General features: G+C 38.9%; 1 protein-coding gene across 15 annotated transcripts in view; it reads right to left on the bottom strand.

Annotated features, from left to right (window-relative positions):
- SSBP2 (single stranded DNA binding protein 2) overlaps window positions 1-14,920 on the bottom strand; it is a 150,932-nt gene extending 136,012 nt beyond the window's left edge. For 11 of the 15 annotated variants that reach the window (XM_087958221.1, XM_087958215.1, XM_087958218.1 and 8 more), the window contains exon 1: window positions 14,856-14,920. Coding sequence is in view for 4 of the 15 variants with exons in the window: in XM_026671993.2 (XP_026527778.1) it covers window positions 14,856-14,914 (59 nt within the window). In the remaining 11 variants the exon portion in view is untranslated. Of the gene's footprint in view, window positions 1-14,658 lie in introns of all 15 variants that reach the window. The other 4 variants (XM_087958222.1, XM_087958216.1, XM_087958219.1 and 1 more) reach the window with 1 other exon arrangement.
- Between the last annotated feature and the right edge of the window lie 1,692 nt (window positions 14,921-16,612).

Raw genomic sequence — 16,612 nt, 5'->3', positions numbered from 1 at the left:
GTGATAGGATTTTTTTAAAACAAAATCTTCCAAATATAGTCATATTTACAATTGTAAATATGTACAAATGTATCCTAGTACATTAATATGGAGTACCAATCAGGGATATATCTCATCTAAATGAAAAAAAAAATCATCTAAACAAAATGCATTGTATAGGAACAGCAAACAATGTGCGTGTTGTTTATAAATTATGTTTTAATATACATACAAATTTCCTAGTAGAGGTGGAGAGAAACCCAAGTCAAAGGAATTATAAAAATATCAACTCACCTTGAAAATATTTAAAATGGAAAGCATATTGTATCACTTATAACAATACCCTAATTTTAAAAAGGTTTCAGAATTTTTTGCACCACTGTGCTATTTAATTTTATTACAGGTAGTCCTAGACTTATGACTGTTTGCTTATCGATTGAAGTTCCAACGGACAAACATAAGTACCACCTGGGGGATACTTATAACCCAGATTCAAAGTTCTGGTGATCAGGCCCCTGCCATGGTCCCATCACTGTACTTCAGGCGCTGGGCAACATATATGGCCATTTAAAGTGGACCTGGGGCAAAGGATTGCATTTTATAATGGTTTGGCCGAAAACCAGCTCATAGCAAACCATGGGTTTGCTGAACAACTGTGACATTTTCTTAATGATTCAGGAGTTAATTTAACAATTCCCACAAAACTGGAGAAAGAAACGTCAATAACCTGCAGTACGCTGAATATACCATCCTAATAGCTGAAAATGTAAAACATTAGTCCTAAAGCAAAGAACACAGTGAAAAAATGAGATTAAAATTAAATATAGGGAAGACCAAACTAATGACAATAGGTAGAACAACCAGCTACAGAATTGGCAATGAAGATATCAAAGTGATGGATAGCTTCTCCCTTTTAAGATCAGTCATCAACTGTAAAAGAACAAGTAGTCAAGAAATATGCCACAGAATAGCATTTAGTAGAGCAGCCATAAAGGAAAATCTTGGAAAAGATATTCAAATGTTATGATGTGTAACATAGTACAAAGGTCAAAATTGTGCACATAGTATTCTGTGTGATACTGTATGAAAATAAAAGTTGGACTCTGAAGAAGCAGAATGTAATTGTTAGCAATGGGTTTTAAATACTTTTTAAAACTGACACACAAACTGACAGTATGTGGAGTATATTTAAGATCAATTTGGGTTTTTTTGTTCCATTCCATATAACTCCACTTCAGTATTCCATATTCTTGTAAATGCAAATGCTTTTACTGAAAAGGTTTTATAAAAAATGACTACTACGAAGATTATTTTACTAAAATTTAAAGAAGGCATTGATAATTATCTACATATTCCCCTATGAACCTGAGTTGTGGTTAGTTTATGACTAAAATTGAAACCCAGAAAATTTAATGGTGTTCTTGTCACCATGAAAGTAATCTTAAAGGGAAAATTACTGACATGCTGAATAAAGTACAATGATTGAGCACAGCAAGCAAAGAATATGTCAATGGAGATTCTCAGTCATCCAGGTCATGGTTGTGCCAAAGATGCTTTTTCCAAAGGCAACTGGACTTTCTTGTCAAACAAGCAACTCTCAATCCATTAAGACATAAGGGGGAAGAAATACAAGTTTTGAACCTGATATATAGGGCTAAAATCCTAGAAAAGGCAGTCACCAGTTTTCTTAGTATTAAAGATGTTTACCAGTCTGCAATAATGGAACGTGATTAGAGCAGTGTCCTGCAGCACTGCAAGCCTTCTATTCCAAGCGCTGGTCTGAGTGAAGCCTAACAATAAATGTAAACGAATTAATACAATACAGTATTCCAAGATTTTATACATACATTTTTCATATGAAAAAAATCAATTTATTTTCTGGTTTTATAAGGATGTGGAAAATTCACATGAAATAGTTTGGAGAACTCCTGAAATTGTGTTCCCTGCTGGACCATGTCAAACTTTCTTTTTCTATTATGACACGTTCCTAGAAACCACCAAACAATTTGCTTCCCAGAAAAGTTCTGCTTCCATTTCTATCCTTAATGGACCAAAAAAGAAATTCTGAGGAAAAAACAAAAAACTACCGTTATCAGAATGCATCCTACACTATAATAATGGATGGAAACTGAACAAGGAGAGATTCAACCTGGAAATAAGGAGAAACTTTCTGACAGTGAGAACAATCAACCAATGGAACAGATTGCCCTAGGAAGTTGTGGGAGTGCCATCACTTGAGACCTTCAAGAAGAGATTGGACTGACTTCCGGTGGCATTTCCATCGAAGATGGACCAGAGACTGCGATCATGAACAGCTTTGATCTGTGCTTGCCCTGTTGGAGGGGTCCCTGAGGGACCAGAACCATCTGACCCACCTTGTAGGGGTGGAGGAAAGAGGGGGAGACCACCAGCTGGGTTGAGGGGAGCTGCATATCCCCTCCCTGGCTTGGTATTTACTCCCCTAGAAGACAGGAAGAAGCGGCAGTTTAATGGCTGCCCTGAAGACGGGAAGCTGCTGGGACTTAAGTTTGTGCTGAAGAATTGAAGTGGTGAGTGGCGTGTAACTGGATAAAAGACTTTGAATATTTTTTTATAACCCTGAAAAGTGGAAAGAAAGAACCCTCGTTTGGAAGAGTGGTAGCAGTAAATGGGAAAAAGGAAAATATAAGGTAAAGAAAAAAACGGAAATAAAAGAATTATATGAAATTAGAGATTAAATTTGGAATAACATACAGAATAGGACATTAATTAGGCATTGGATAAAATGTTGGACTTATTTGGAATGGATAAAATTTAACGTTAATATTACGGAAAAGAGAATTAAAAATAAAAGAACTTTGAAAAGAAAGTGATATAGAGCACCACCTAATGGTTAACGATTTCCCGCTCTTATGTTTCTATGGAAAATTACTGGTCATATAAATATTTGAAAGAGAGAAGAAATGGAATAAAAGATTATTAATACAACAAGAACCCCGGAAGCTTTAAAAAAAAAGTGGGCACTACAGTAAAATATAAAGGAATGCAATATTTTGGGACTGTTGGAGGTTGACTATGACAAGAAAACAGAAGAAAGAGAAAGTGAGATAAACAGAGACTTCTGGCAAGGATTATAACAAAAAAATTTGACCTTTAATAAAACAAAGAATAACTCAATAGATTAAAGAAATGGAAGAAATAAGTAAAGAATTTAAGTCGGAGCTCCAAACTGTGAGACGTATGTTAAAAGAAAGAATGAGACTGTTGCATATAATAGTTAGTAAAGTAATGGCGTTGCAGCTCGCAGAAGAACAAAGAAAGCCCAGAGAGGACGAGTTAAAGGAGGAAAACAACAGCCTAGATGAATATGAAGAACAAGGACCATTGGCAAAGGACATAAAAGGACTTAAAATAGAGATATTGACAACAGAGACAACAAATAAAAGAGATAAGGCTCCCAAGACTAAGAAGAAGAAGAAGGAAATATATAAGAAGAAACCCCCAAAAAGTGAACTGAAAAGGGTGGGGGAAAACATGGCTGACAGGCAGAAGGAAATAAAAATAATACTAGAAGGAAAAAAGAAAAAAGACCAGGGAAAATTAGAAAAGGGAAAGTTGGCTAAAATTAATATAACTGTATATGAATTATGCTGTTATGAACCTTTTCTTTGGAGGATTAAAAACAGGGGAATGGAAATGTATTAAAGTATATAGATAAACTTTGGCTAAGTGGAAAGGAAGAAAAAACATGATTATTAATGATTATAACAAAAGTGAAGATAAAATGAGACATATTAAGAAGTTATTTTAGCAATTTTTTTGGGGGGGGGGAAACGTTAAAATATACATATATTAAAATATACAGTTGATTATTTAATAGATACTAGAAGTGTATAATGAGAGTATTTTATTATGATTAAAGTAGGGGAATGAAAAATTACTAAATTAGAAAGATTGAGGGGATATACCATGTGGATCCTAAATATATTGGCTTTGTTTTATTTTTACTCTTTTTAGATTGTTTATTATATATCGGCCTAGAGAAAATTAAGGATAATAATGATGTGTAATGTAAAATAAAATAGGTGGTAAGCTGAAAATGGAAATAATAGGGGATAAAGAACTGAAAATTTATGTGTGGATGAAATGATATTGATATTGAATTAATGAATTGAAATAGGAAATGGAAACTTACTTAAAGATGAGTGAAATGGATAATGATATGAGATGATATTCAATAAGATTGATGGAAATGAAAGCATGACTATGTACAAGTGTTATAATCCGGAATAACATTGAAGAAATGTGTAAAAATAAAAAAACTTTTTGGAAAAAAAAAGAGAAGAGATTGGACTGCTATTTGTCAGAAATGGTGTAAGGTTTCCTGCTTGGGTGGGGAGTTGGACCAGATGACCTATAAGGTCCCTTCCAACTCTGATTATCTGTTACTGAGCAAGTTATATCCGTGTTAAGGAAAGGTTGCCAACTCCTGACATAGAATGATGCATGTTACTACCTTGTTTGTTAGTGAACATCTTCCCCAATTCCTTTTGTGTTAAAACTACAAAACCAGGACAAATGCTCAATAAGTAAGAATAAAACCAAGGCTTTAACTATTCCAGACACATGTCATGTTATACAATAAATATATTTAATTTAAAAATGAGTATGCACTTGGAAGTAGGGTTAAAACTTAAATTTCTGAATAACCTTCAAATAGAACTTCTAGAATTAAATGCTTGTTCAAATACACAAAGTGATGTAGTCTTTATAGTTATATAATTGACAGAATTAGTTAGTGAAAACTTCAAGTAAATAGGTTCAGGATAGTGTCATAAGAAACTTCATGACTATATGAGCTTCAGCCAACAGAATATGCATTCAGACATGAAGGAATGAGTTCTCTACTGCTGGAGATCTTCAAACAGTAGCTACATGATCACCTTCTGAGATGTTCTAGCACAGTGGTCCCCAACCTTTTTTGTACCAGGGACCAGTTTCACGCAGAAACACTTTTTCAAGGACGGGGGGGGGGGAGGAGTCCGAGTTTGGTGGTTTGCTGGCAGACGTTTCATTACCTGACTAGTAACATCTGATGTTGTTACCTAGTCGGGTAATAAAACGTCTGCCAGCAAACCACCAAGTTCAGGGAGCGCCAATGCCTCCACATTGCAACCCTGAGCGACAGATATTCTCTTCTATTGGGACATTTAAAACGGAGGGTTTCAGCTGCAGATTCAGGAACTGCGCCGGGCTGAGCGCCTTCAAAACTGAGCGCTGGGCGGCGGCGGCCCACGGCTGTCTCCGCGGCTCAGGACAAGTCCCTGCAGGACGGCTGAGAAGCCCCGCCTCTCGGCCCTGCCTCCCTCAGCCCCATCCCTCAGGTGTCTCCCTCCCTCCCTCCCTCAGCCTCATCCCTCTGCCTCGTTCCTCTCTCAGTCGCTCTCTCGCTCCTCCACCAGCCCAGGAAGAAACTGCTTCAAAGAAGCCGGCAGGGTGGCTTTTCCTGTCGGTGCAGCTCTTCCGAGCTCCGTTCACCCCGCCCGCCGCCCTCGGTTCAATCCAGTGCTCCGTTCTGCCTCCCTGCCTTGGTTTCTGGTTGTTTCGGAGCAGCTTCGGCTGAGTAAAAGAGGCGAATAGTTATTATTCTCAGCCGAAGCTGCTCCGAAACTACCAGAAAGTCAGGCAGGCAGAACGGAGCACTGGATTGAACCGAGGGCGGCGGGGTGGGGGTGAACGGCAGCTTTGGAAGAGCTGCGCCGACAGGAAAAGCCACCCTGCCGGCTTCTTTGAAGCAGTTTCTTCCTGGGCTGGCGGAGGAGCGAGAGAGCGACTGAGAGAGGAACGAGGCGGGAGGAAACCGAAGCCACTGAGCCGGAGAGTAGGACAGGCTTTGGTTGCTTCCTCCCTCCCCTTCTTTCATTTGTGTCCTTGATCCCTGATCCCAGCAGCATTCACCGAAGGCTAAGAAAGCCGCCATTTTTTTTATTTTTATTTTCTTTGCGGCCTGATACAAAGTGATCCACGGACCGGTACCGGTCCGCGGCCCGGTGGTTGGGGACCCCTGTTCTAGCATACCCTGTTTTGAGCAGGAGTGGATTAGATGTCCTTTCTCTTTCTGCAAGGGGGAGACATCTTCCAGCTCTATTATTTTATGATGGAAAAAGTGTGTTCTTTTAACCTTTCTGTATCATATTTGTCATTAGAAAAGTACATATCAATTATATCTGTTGTCTTGTTTATTTATAAACTACTAGTATATTGTTTACAGAACAATAACCTTCAAATACTAGTGAGTTTTTCAGGAAAAAAAATATGTCCAAAAAGGGGCCATTACACATACAACTATATGACTCAATTACCCACTTTAAGCATCTTATGTTCAAAAGTTTGAGGTCTGTTACAGAACATTTCTGGAAAAAAACATATTCTGATTATCTCCCCAAATACATTAATCTCATCATTATGGGAAAGGCTTGTCCTTTTTCACAACTGTTTTGGAACAGGACATGTTTTGCAAAATTTAAGATGTGCCCAGACTAAATTGGACCTTTCTTGGCATCTGGCCATGTTTGCAATACAATGAATCACCTCCTGTTCTAGAAGAACCACTTCTTTAAAAATGAACCACCTTCAGAACAGACAGATCAGAAAGTTATAGAAGAAAAAAGAGAACATTTCAGAGAATGAATGTTGGAGATTTTCATATGAACACCCCACATTCTCAACTATTAACTTCCCCAAATTTGTTATTTAAATGTATTTGTATCTGATATAACAATGTTCTATTGAATTAACTGTAAAATATATTTTCAGAAATATGAGGATAAAATTGTCTTAACTGGCTTTCACTACAAATGCTTATTTCTCATCTCACTAAGAATACTGAACTTTGATTTGGTATTTAAAAGAAACCTGCATTTCTGTTACAATTTAAATAATCTAAGGATGTGAGCATACTTTCCTATTTCACTCTGAATCTTGTTCTTTCTTATACAACGATCAAGTTTCGTTGTGTTCTCAAAAGAAAGCATTTAGAATGCATCGAATCCTTAACACTATAATCATTAAGAGAGAAAAAAAAGTCACCAAAGCTAAATACAAATAATGGTTCTTCATCCTTATCAATAGCAAGCAATGTTGCTTTCAAGTTCTAGAGACTTCCTGACATGTCAGTGTACTTTTCTTGGCAGCAGTTCAGAAGCTGTTTGCTGTTCCTGTTTCTGGAATTTTTTACTACTAATTGTGGCTTTCAGCCTGCATTTGTTAATGGTCTCTTATCCAAGTACGTTTCTCCCCACATCTTATGCGTAACAATTTTTCTTTCTTATTTTAAGCATCTAGAAAAGCATTTTCCTCTGTATTGGAAGAAAAGCATTTCCAAGTCAATGTAATTTCGGAAATGAAAGTTAAATCCCATAATGGTGTATTTCCACAAGACACTGTCTTCATTTGATAGCACTTCACTTAACAATTTAAAGAAAACAGTATTTGCACTTTTCACTGACTTAATTTTATATTTTAAATATATATTTACTTTTTCTTTGCATTTTCAGAGTTGAGATATTTTGTTTAGAATTGTCAAAATTAAAGCTGCTAGAACCATAATTAAACTAAATAAAGTTTCCAAAATCCCAAAGTGTTAAAACTGGCACTGGAATGTTAAGCCATTCTCTGTGGCATTTTTATGCACGTCTAACTGAGCACAAGACTTTTATGTTCATCTTCAAAAAGCCCATGTAATGTAGTGGTTATGGTAGGAGCACCTGGACCATTTTCAGTCAAAGGAGACCACTGGATATTTCTAGATCGCTCAGTGTTTCTCTGCTCCCAAGGTTACTGTTATGGTAAAAACTAGGAAAAAACACTACATTGTGTGCACAATTATTAGGCAAGTGAGAATTTTGATACCATTTTCATGCAATTTTCCATCTCTAAGCTGTATACACTCGAATGCTTATTGGATATAAGCATATCAGGTGATGTGTATTTGTGTAATGAGGGAGGGTGTGGCCTAAGGAGATCAACACCCTATATCATAACTATTAGGTAGCTTCTTTTCCTCAGGCAAAATAAGCCAAAAAAAGAGATTTCACTGACTCTGAGAAGTCAACAATTGTAAAACATCTTTCAGAGGGATGCAGCACTCTTGAAATTGCTAAGATATTGGGGTGTGATCACAGAACCACCAAATGTTTTGTTGGAAATAGTCAACAGGGTCGCAAGAAACGTGTTGAGAAAAAAAGACACACATTAACTGCCAAAGATTTGAGAAGAATTAAACGTGAAACTACCAGGAACCAATTATCCTCCAGTGCTATCATATTCTAGAACTGCAACCAGGAGTGCCAGAAGTACAAGGAGTTCAATGCTCAGAGACATGGCCAAAGTAAGGAAGGCTGAAACCTGACCACCACTGAACAAGACACATACGTTGAAACAGTAAGACTGAGCCAAGAAATATCTGAAGACAGATTTTTCAAAGGTTTTATGGACTGATGAGATGAGAGTGACTCAATGGGCCTATGGCTGGATCAGTAATGGGCACAGAGCTCCACTTTGATTCAGATGGCAGCAAAGTGGAGGTGGGATACTAGGATGGACTGGTATTATTAAAAATGAGCTAGTTGGACCTTTTAGGTTTGAAGATGGACTCAAAATCAACTTCCCAACTACTGCCAGTTTTTAAAAGATACTTTCTTCAAGCAGTGGTACAAGGAAAAAGTCTGCATCTTTCAAGAAGACCATGATTTGTATGCAGGACAATGCTCCCATCGCATGCATCAAAATAGCCAGTAAAGGCCTTCAAGATACCATATAACAGATAGAGTTGGAAGAAACCTTGTAGGTCATCTAATCCAACCCCCGCCCAAGTGGGAGACCCTACACCATTTCTGACAAATAGCAGTCCAATCTCTTCTTGAAAGTCTCAAGTGATAACGCTCACACAACTTCTGAGGGCAAACTGTTCCATTGGTTGATTATTCTGTCAGAAAATTTATCCTTATTTCCAGGTTAAATCTCTCCTTGTTCAGTTTCCATCCATTATTCCTTGTGTGGCCTACAGGCTCTTTAGAAAATAGCTTGACCCCCTCTTCCCTGTGGCAGCCCCTCAAATATTAGAAGACTGCTATCATGTCTCCCCTGGTCCTTCTCTTCACTAGACTAACCATGCCCAGTTCCTGTAACCATTCTTCAGATGTTTTAATCTCCAGTTCCATAATCATCTTGGTTGCTCTTTTCTGCACTTTTTCTAGAGTCTCAACATCTTTTTTATAATGTGGTGAACAAAACTGGGTGCTTGGTGTGGTCTTACTAAGGCTTTATAGAGTGGTATTAGTACCTCACTTGATCTCAATTGTATCCCTCTGTTAATGCAACTTAGGATTGCATTGGCTTTTTTGGCTGCTGCTGCACACTTCTGGCTCATATTTAGCTGGTTGTCCACTAAGACTCCAAGATCCCTCTCACAGTTACTGCTATTGAGCCTGGTTTCACCCAGTCTATATGTGTACTTTTGGTTTTTCTTGCCTAAGTGTAGGACTTTACTTTTCTCTACATTGAATTTCATTTTGTTAGATACGGCCAAGTGTTCTAGTCTGTCAAGATCCATCTGGATCTTGAGCCTATCTTCTTGGGTATTACCTATTCCTGCCAGCTTAGTATCATCTGCAAATTTGGTAAGTTCCCCTTTTATTCCCTCATCTAAGTTGTTAATGAAGATATTGAAGAGTACTGGGCCTAAGACAGAACCTTGTGGCACCCCACTGCTTACTTCCCTCCATGTAGACTTAGACCCATTAAGGACTACTCGTTGAGTATGGTTTGTCAGTTAGTTGCGAGTCCATCTAGTAGTGGTGCTACCTATTCCACTTTTTTCTAGCTTACCAAGAAGTAGATTGTGGTCTACTTTGTCAAATGCCTTGCTGAAATCTAAATTTAGTCACTATGTTAAAGAATGAAATAAGATTGGTTTGGCATGATCTGTTTTTAACAAACCTATGCTGACTGCTAGTTATTACTTTACTTGTTTCTAGATGTTGGCAGATTTTTTTTTAATTATCTTTTCCAGTATATTCCCGGGTATTGATGTTAGGCTGATTGGTCTATAGTTTCCTGGGTCTGTTTTTTTTCCCTTTTTTGAAGATAGGAACCACATCAACTCTTTTCCAGTCCTCTGGTAGTTCCCCGGTGCAGATGAAAGAATAATGACATGCCTCCCTTCCTCACCTGACCTAAACCCTATTGAGAAACTGTGGGCCCTTCTTAAATGGGACATTTACGGTAAAGGAAAATGGTGTATCTCTCTGAACAGTGTCTGGGAGGCTGTGGTTGCTGCTGCACAAAAAGTTGATCACCAACAGATCAAGAAACTGACAAGACTCCATGAATGGAAGGCTTATGACTGTTATTGAAAAGAAGGATGTCTATATTGGTCACTGATTTTTTTTAAATATCAGAAATGTTTATTTGTACATTTTGAATTGTTTATTATTCTCACTTAACAGATGCAAATAAACAAGTGAGATAGGCAAAATTTCATGTTTCATTTACTTGCATAATAATTCTGCACACTAATTGTGCGCACATAGATATTCTCCTAAGAAAGCCAAAACCTCACTTTTACTTTCTTACATGTTCAGGTTTGAGGTTTATTAACATTTTGGATTGACCAAGAGCACTGTAGTTATTCAATAATAAAATTAATCCTCCAAAATACAACTTGCCTAAAATACAACTTGCCTAAAATACAACTTGCCTAAAATTGTGCACAGTGTATGTATGTCATGTTGAGCTCCTAAATGAAAGATGGGAAATATATCTAATGTCCTTTTTCTGCCACTGTCCCTTAGAAAAGACCACAATTATCTCATAAACCTTGACATAACTGTTTCTATAAAACAGGGAATTATAGTTACGACAATCTAAACAAGAAAGTATTTTACATTAAATACAAACCAGAATTTGCTTGATTTAGTCCTTGTAATGAAAATGTCTGGCTGTGAATAAAGACCAATGATTAATTGAAGATGTATTTACTTAATCTGAGCATGGTAAACTAGAAAGACAAAAACAGCTGCATGAGCATAGAGCATGCAGACGCAACGCTTCTGCATTTCTTAAACTGTGTTCCCTGTGGCCGGATTTTCATTTATTTGATTAGCAGTCAGAGGCTTTTCCACAGGCCTCCTACACAAAATCTAATCTAAGTATTTATTAAAATGAAATAGATCTTTTAAAACATTTTTGTAGAAATTTGGCAGCAATCAGGATTTCTGTGAAAGACACATATTACAGCAAACCCTCAATTTAATAGACCCCTATTTAGTCAACCTTGGATACAGCAGATCAAATTTCTGCTGACTGCTTTCTGAAATAATAGACAAATTATTGCAATTATTGTAATGAAGTCTAGAAATTTATGAAATGTTTATCTTAATTTTACAACTTCTACAGGTGATCCCAGGAGGAGAGGAGTTACTTTAACTGTCTGGATCTTTTTTGGTTAAATTTAACTCTTTTGAGGTTAAATGACCTCTTGCCTTGGTGTTCTCCAACACACTATATTCCTCCACTGAATCAATTATATTGCCAGAACAATGCAAGTATGAATTTTAGCAAGAAATCAGAAAACACATATGGAATGCTACAAGTGCTACTATAATTTGTAGATAAGAGCTTCTTATTCTGTACTTTACGAAAATTTGCAACAGTGGCCAAATATATACAACACATTTTTCAGGGTAAAAATCAAATTAATGTGGGTTTGAATACTTCCTAGAATAAGAATCACAGATACACAAACACAAGACATGTCTGAGTGAATAATTAGACATATAAATTGACTGCAACTTTAATTCAGCCTTTAAACATACAATCTCAACCATAAGCAGGTAAGTCTTCATCATCAACAGGTTTACAACATGAGCATTTAGTTTTAGGTAACAATTTCACACTGCAGAACTGTTCTTGTCTATATAATTGTTACAGTATATATTAGTTTACCAAAGCTGGACTAGCCAAAATGTAGTCTCACTGGTAAAAGGAAATATCTGTTACTTTTTAACATAAATTCTTTAGCATCTAAACAGCCATGCTAGAATTCAAAAAATAATTATGTATGCACAAGATATATTAAAACTGAGATTTATTTATGTGTGGACATGCTTAAAATTATATAATCACCCTTTTTAATAATGGATTTGCTTAAATAAATACAAGATGTTAATTCTTAAACAGACTATTTGCCACCATTATACACAGCCTATGCCTAGTTACATTAAAAAAAAATCCAGAAACAGGTAGCCACAGTATTTTTTTCTAGCAATTTTTTTTAAATGTTAACCAGAATGTACCATTTTTCAAATCCTTCATTATATCTGAAGAAGCTCAAGTCATGTATTTATAAAAAGATTAGCATTATATTATTTACCTTCCTCTGAACTCCACAAATTCTGAAGAAAGAACTTCAGCCCTAATAGGGTTGCGGGGGAAGGGACTTTATGCTACAGACATATCTAAGAAATATGACAATAACACAACAGCTTTATATAAATGATGTAACAACCATGTATTTTATTGTTTATATTATTCAATTTGACAGACTCAAGCATCCCCTCCAATTCTAAGTTGCTTACATCAGTTTCTGATTTTTCATTTTAAAATATTGTATAAGTTCAGGAGAAAAAGCCCTACAAGACCACTATAGCAAACTCTAAATAATGGGGTAATGAATGTATTTAGATCAAACAGCACCATCTAGCAGTTCCCCACCAAAGGGTATTCCTTACTTGATAGTAGCTCAGCTTACCTTATATACTGACCAAGTTCTACAATATTTAAGACATGTAGACTTTCTAAAGAATTCCAATACAATAAAAATTCTATGCAAAGATTCACCCAAAATGGTAATTTATATTTGTTTTCAATCAGGCTTTCATTAATTAGATTTAATGCAAATGTATGGATTGTCAGAGAACACACAACAATCAGGAGTATGGCTAGTTTTATCCCAAAAGATACAAGTTCCTGTTACACATACAGCATAGCTTTATGTGATTCACTATTTTAAACATCCACTAATTTCTGTTTCAAATTTAGTTTTCAGTCCCTATCTTTATACGCTTTCTGTGCCAGTATAAAATATTGGAAAAATCACTTGGCTTACTTCTTTGTCTTTGTAATCAGGAAGTAACTATCCTTTTCAGAATGTAATAGAGGAGAAAATCTTTAGTTGAAGATTCAATGAAAGTGCCTCAAGAGAAATGTCTCAATCTTGCTTTGCACATTCATTTTCATGTTGTGTAAAAGTTCCAAAGTTATGTACAATGACATTTTAAAAGGCCCCATATATCAAACCGTTTCCGAAGAGATATCCGTAATTCCAACACTTCATCCTGTATCTAATACACTACTTTACTGAAGACTGTTCAGAAGAAAAAAATATGCAATAAATAATTTCTGATTCAGCTGGGCACATCCTAACCAAAAAAGAAAAAAAACCCTTCATAAACAACTCTCCTGTGTGTTCTACTATTTTCAGTGAGGAAAACGAAAGTTGTAATTACAACTGACAACACTGAAAACTGAAACTTTAACAGAACTTTAATTCACAAGAAAACTTAATATACAAAAACGGTCTTTTACATTTGCTTACTAGTAATGTGTTATCACTACTTTCTAATATAATCATTTGGCTGAATTCTTTATTATGGTAACAGTCAAAAATTATAGCAAATTATTGTTAGCGAATGTTATCTAAATATTTTTTTCATGTTTTCCATACCACTTCATGCTTAGTTTAAAAGTTTTGATGGGTTTTGTTTTGTTTTTTTGGTAACTGAGGAAATAATTATTACACTGAAATTAAATACTTTTCTGTAAATGGAGACTGTATCTTTACCAATATTCTAAAGGGCTTCCAATTCACAACTGCTTTCAACACGTCTACCACCCCAGGATTATCTACAAATCCTCCCCAAACCCAGACCCAACAAAATCTTCTCTTTCGCTTTACAGTTCGATTTCACATTTCCCCCTCAACAATCGCGATTTCACCAACAGCCCTTCTTCCTGCGTACCAGGAGGCCCTTGAAAGATAGAAACTACAAACTACTTCGCCTTATTTTTGAAATGCACGCAGCACCTATCCCTATAAGAGCCAAAGCAAGAGCTTACAGATCTGTGCAAAAAGGTAAGGGGTGAAAGAGACCCTGGATCTTGGGTGGGGGTGGGGAGAGCGGGAGAAGAAGAGAGTTGAGCGTGGCGGAGTTGAGGGTTTTGTTTCTTTCCCTCCAGCGGAAGCTTCAGACGAGCACACGGCACGGACTCTTTTGTTACCAAAGTTACTCCAACACCATTTTTTCCCCTTCCCCCAAAGCGACACCACACAACCAAGGAGGTGAAGGCAGGGAGAAACAAAACCAAAACACTGGGAGAGGACCCTGAGCCTCCGTACTAATCCGACTCTGCCCTCCCGCGGAGCCAGGCACCACACCGTCTGTCGGAACCACTTTCTCCCCTCAGACCCAGCCAGCTAGTCTTTCCTCGCCATCTGCAGCACAAGAAAAGCGCAGTAGACACGTCCCGTCTTGTCCTGCTCCCAGCCCACGCGGGAAAGAGCGCCCGAGACCCGCTCCCCCGCTTCCCGAACGAGGTCCGGCGCACTCCTCTCCCCTGGCTCGGAAGCGTCGCGCATACCCTCCACTCTACACCCCGACTTGTAGCTTTCCCCCCTCCGCCTCTCCGATCTCCTCTTCTTTCCCGCGTCGGGGTGAAGCTCCCCGGTCTCAAGCGAGGCCCCCTCTCTCATAAGCGGTAAAGTTACTTTGTGCGGGGCGTACGCGCGCCCACCTCCCCGCCCAGTCAGGCTGTGCGGTCCAGCGGGCTGTACTCACTTCTCTCTGGCCTGGCTGTCGGACGGGACGCTGCTGTTGCTCTTGCCTTTGCCGTACATGCCTGCAGAGAGCTCCGACTGTCACGCACCTGTCAACCCATCACAGCCTCCCCAGGAACAGCCCAGTCACCATGGAGACGCTGCCACACACACACGCCATTGGCCCGCTGCGAGCTCGGACACACCTCCGCCCTGTGATTGACACGCAGAGACCAGGACAGGCTGCTCTCTCTCCTCCTCTCCGCTGGCTGCCTCCCCCCACCAGCCTCCGGCTCCTCCTCCCCCTCCCGCTCTCCCTTCCCCGGCGCAAGGGGGAATTAGAAACGGTTCTAGAAGGATTTTAAACAACTGGCTGTTCCGTGCTCTAGTCTCTCCGCCCTCCGCCGCTGCCAGAGACGAAGACTACTGAGGAGAGACGGAAACTGCGGACTGGACTCCATCGCCCGCACCACCCAGGACGGCTGAGGATTTTTCGTCCGCTTCGCGCGCCTTCGTCACCCGTTTCGCCCTGCAACCCCGCAACCCGCTTAGCCAGCAAGATGCTCCTTTCGACAGACCTCGCTCCCTCCGTCTTTTCCGAGCGGGATGGTTACCATCCGCTGCTGATTCCCCCCAACAAGTCAGAGCCCGATTATTCACAGCCCTTGCAGTTTCTCCCGCCACGCCGGGGACACGCCCGCCCGCCCGCTGCGAGACCAGCGTTCCCAGGGCCTGACGAGTCCCCCACCCGTCCGTCAGTCAGTTAGGCGGCACCAACCTCCTGCCCCGTCCCGGTGGTGCCTTTTTGACCCAGTCCCTACACGGAGAGCTGTTTTTCAAGCCAACTTCCACACAGACAATATATTTGCAAGACTCTCTGTGCCCCTCAGTCTCCAGCCCTGAGCAACCGACGGCATAACGTTCTCAGGCCGGCGGAAATTGCAGAGTTGGTTCCCAGATGAATCTACTGTACAGAGATGTTTTAAAAAACAAACAAACCCAGATTATAACAATTAAGTCTCTGAAGAGGCTACTAAGAAGGGTTTTGCATTTTGCAGACTCTGGATCCCCCTGAAATCTAGAGATCCAAAACCATGTAGGGAATTTCAGGATGAAGCCTTATAAGAGGCAGTTGTCCCATGTCTTTCATATATATATATACTTTGGTGGAAGTCCAATTGACATCACTGTCCATGTATCATTCTTCCATGTTTTCCTGCTGATTCTTTCCCCTTTCTTACTGCAGAAATCAACTAAGAAGGAAAAAAAGAGACTACCAGCACAGTGATTGGAAGTTCTAGGAGCTATCAGCCTGGAACTACCAGAATCTTTCTTGATGCACTTGATTTGAATTGTGCATCAGTGGTGTATTATAAGTGTATCTTAAAGCTCCATGGCCACTGCTGATTGTGTTACAAACATCCATAATATTTGAGAATCCAGTTTTTGCCTTCTTAAAAGTCCAACCAGGCCAGGTCATGTCACCAAGCTCAATTCAAAGAAAATGGTTTTCCATTTTTTGTATACCAAGTCACTATCTGAATTTGCATCATGCTTAGTTCCACTCCCTACCACAGCTTTCTTCTTAGAATCAAGAGGGCACACATCAAATAAATGAACCAGAGTCAATTGGTTGAGTTGGGCCACTATAAAAAAACCGAATAAATAAAAATACAATAAAGTAATCTGATTTAATAAATTCCCCTTTGGCCAGCCCCAATGTTTGTAAGACCAAATTGGTTCACAGATTCATGTGAAGCCCTCAGGGAAGTAGGACAA

The sequence above is a fragment of the Notechis scutatus genome, chromosome 2 (genome assembly GCF_049901735.1).
Source record: "Notechis scutatus isolate UNSWTSFEM ecotype Mainland chromosome 2, rNotScu1.2, whole genome shotgun sequence".
NCBI lineage: Eukaryota > Metazoa > Chordata > Lepidosauria > Squamata > Elapidae > Notechis > Notechis scutatus.
The sequence above is the reverse complement of the archived record's forward strand: the minus strand, read 5'-3'. Positions and strand labels throughout refer to the sequence as shown.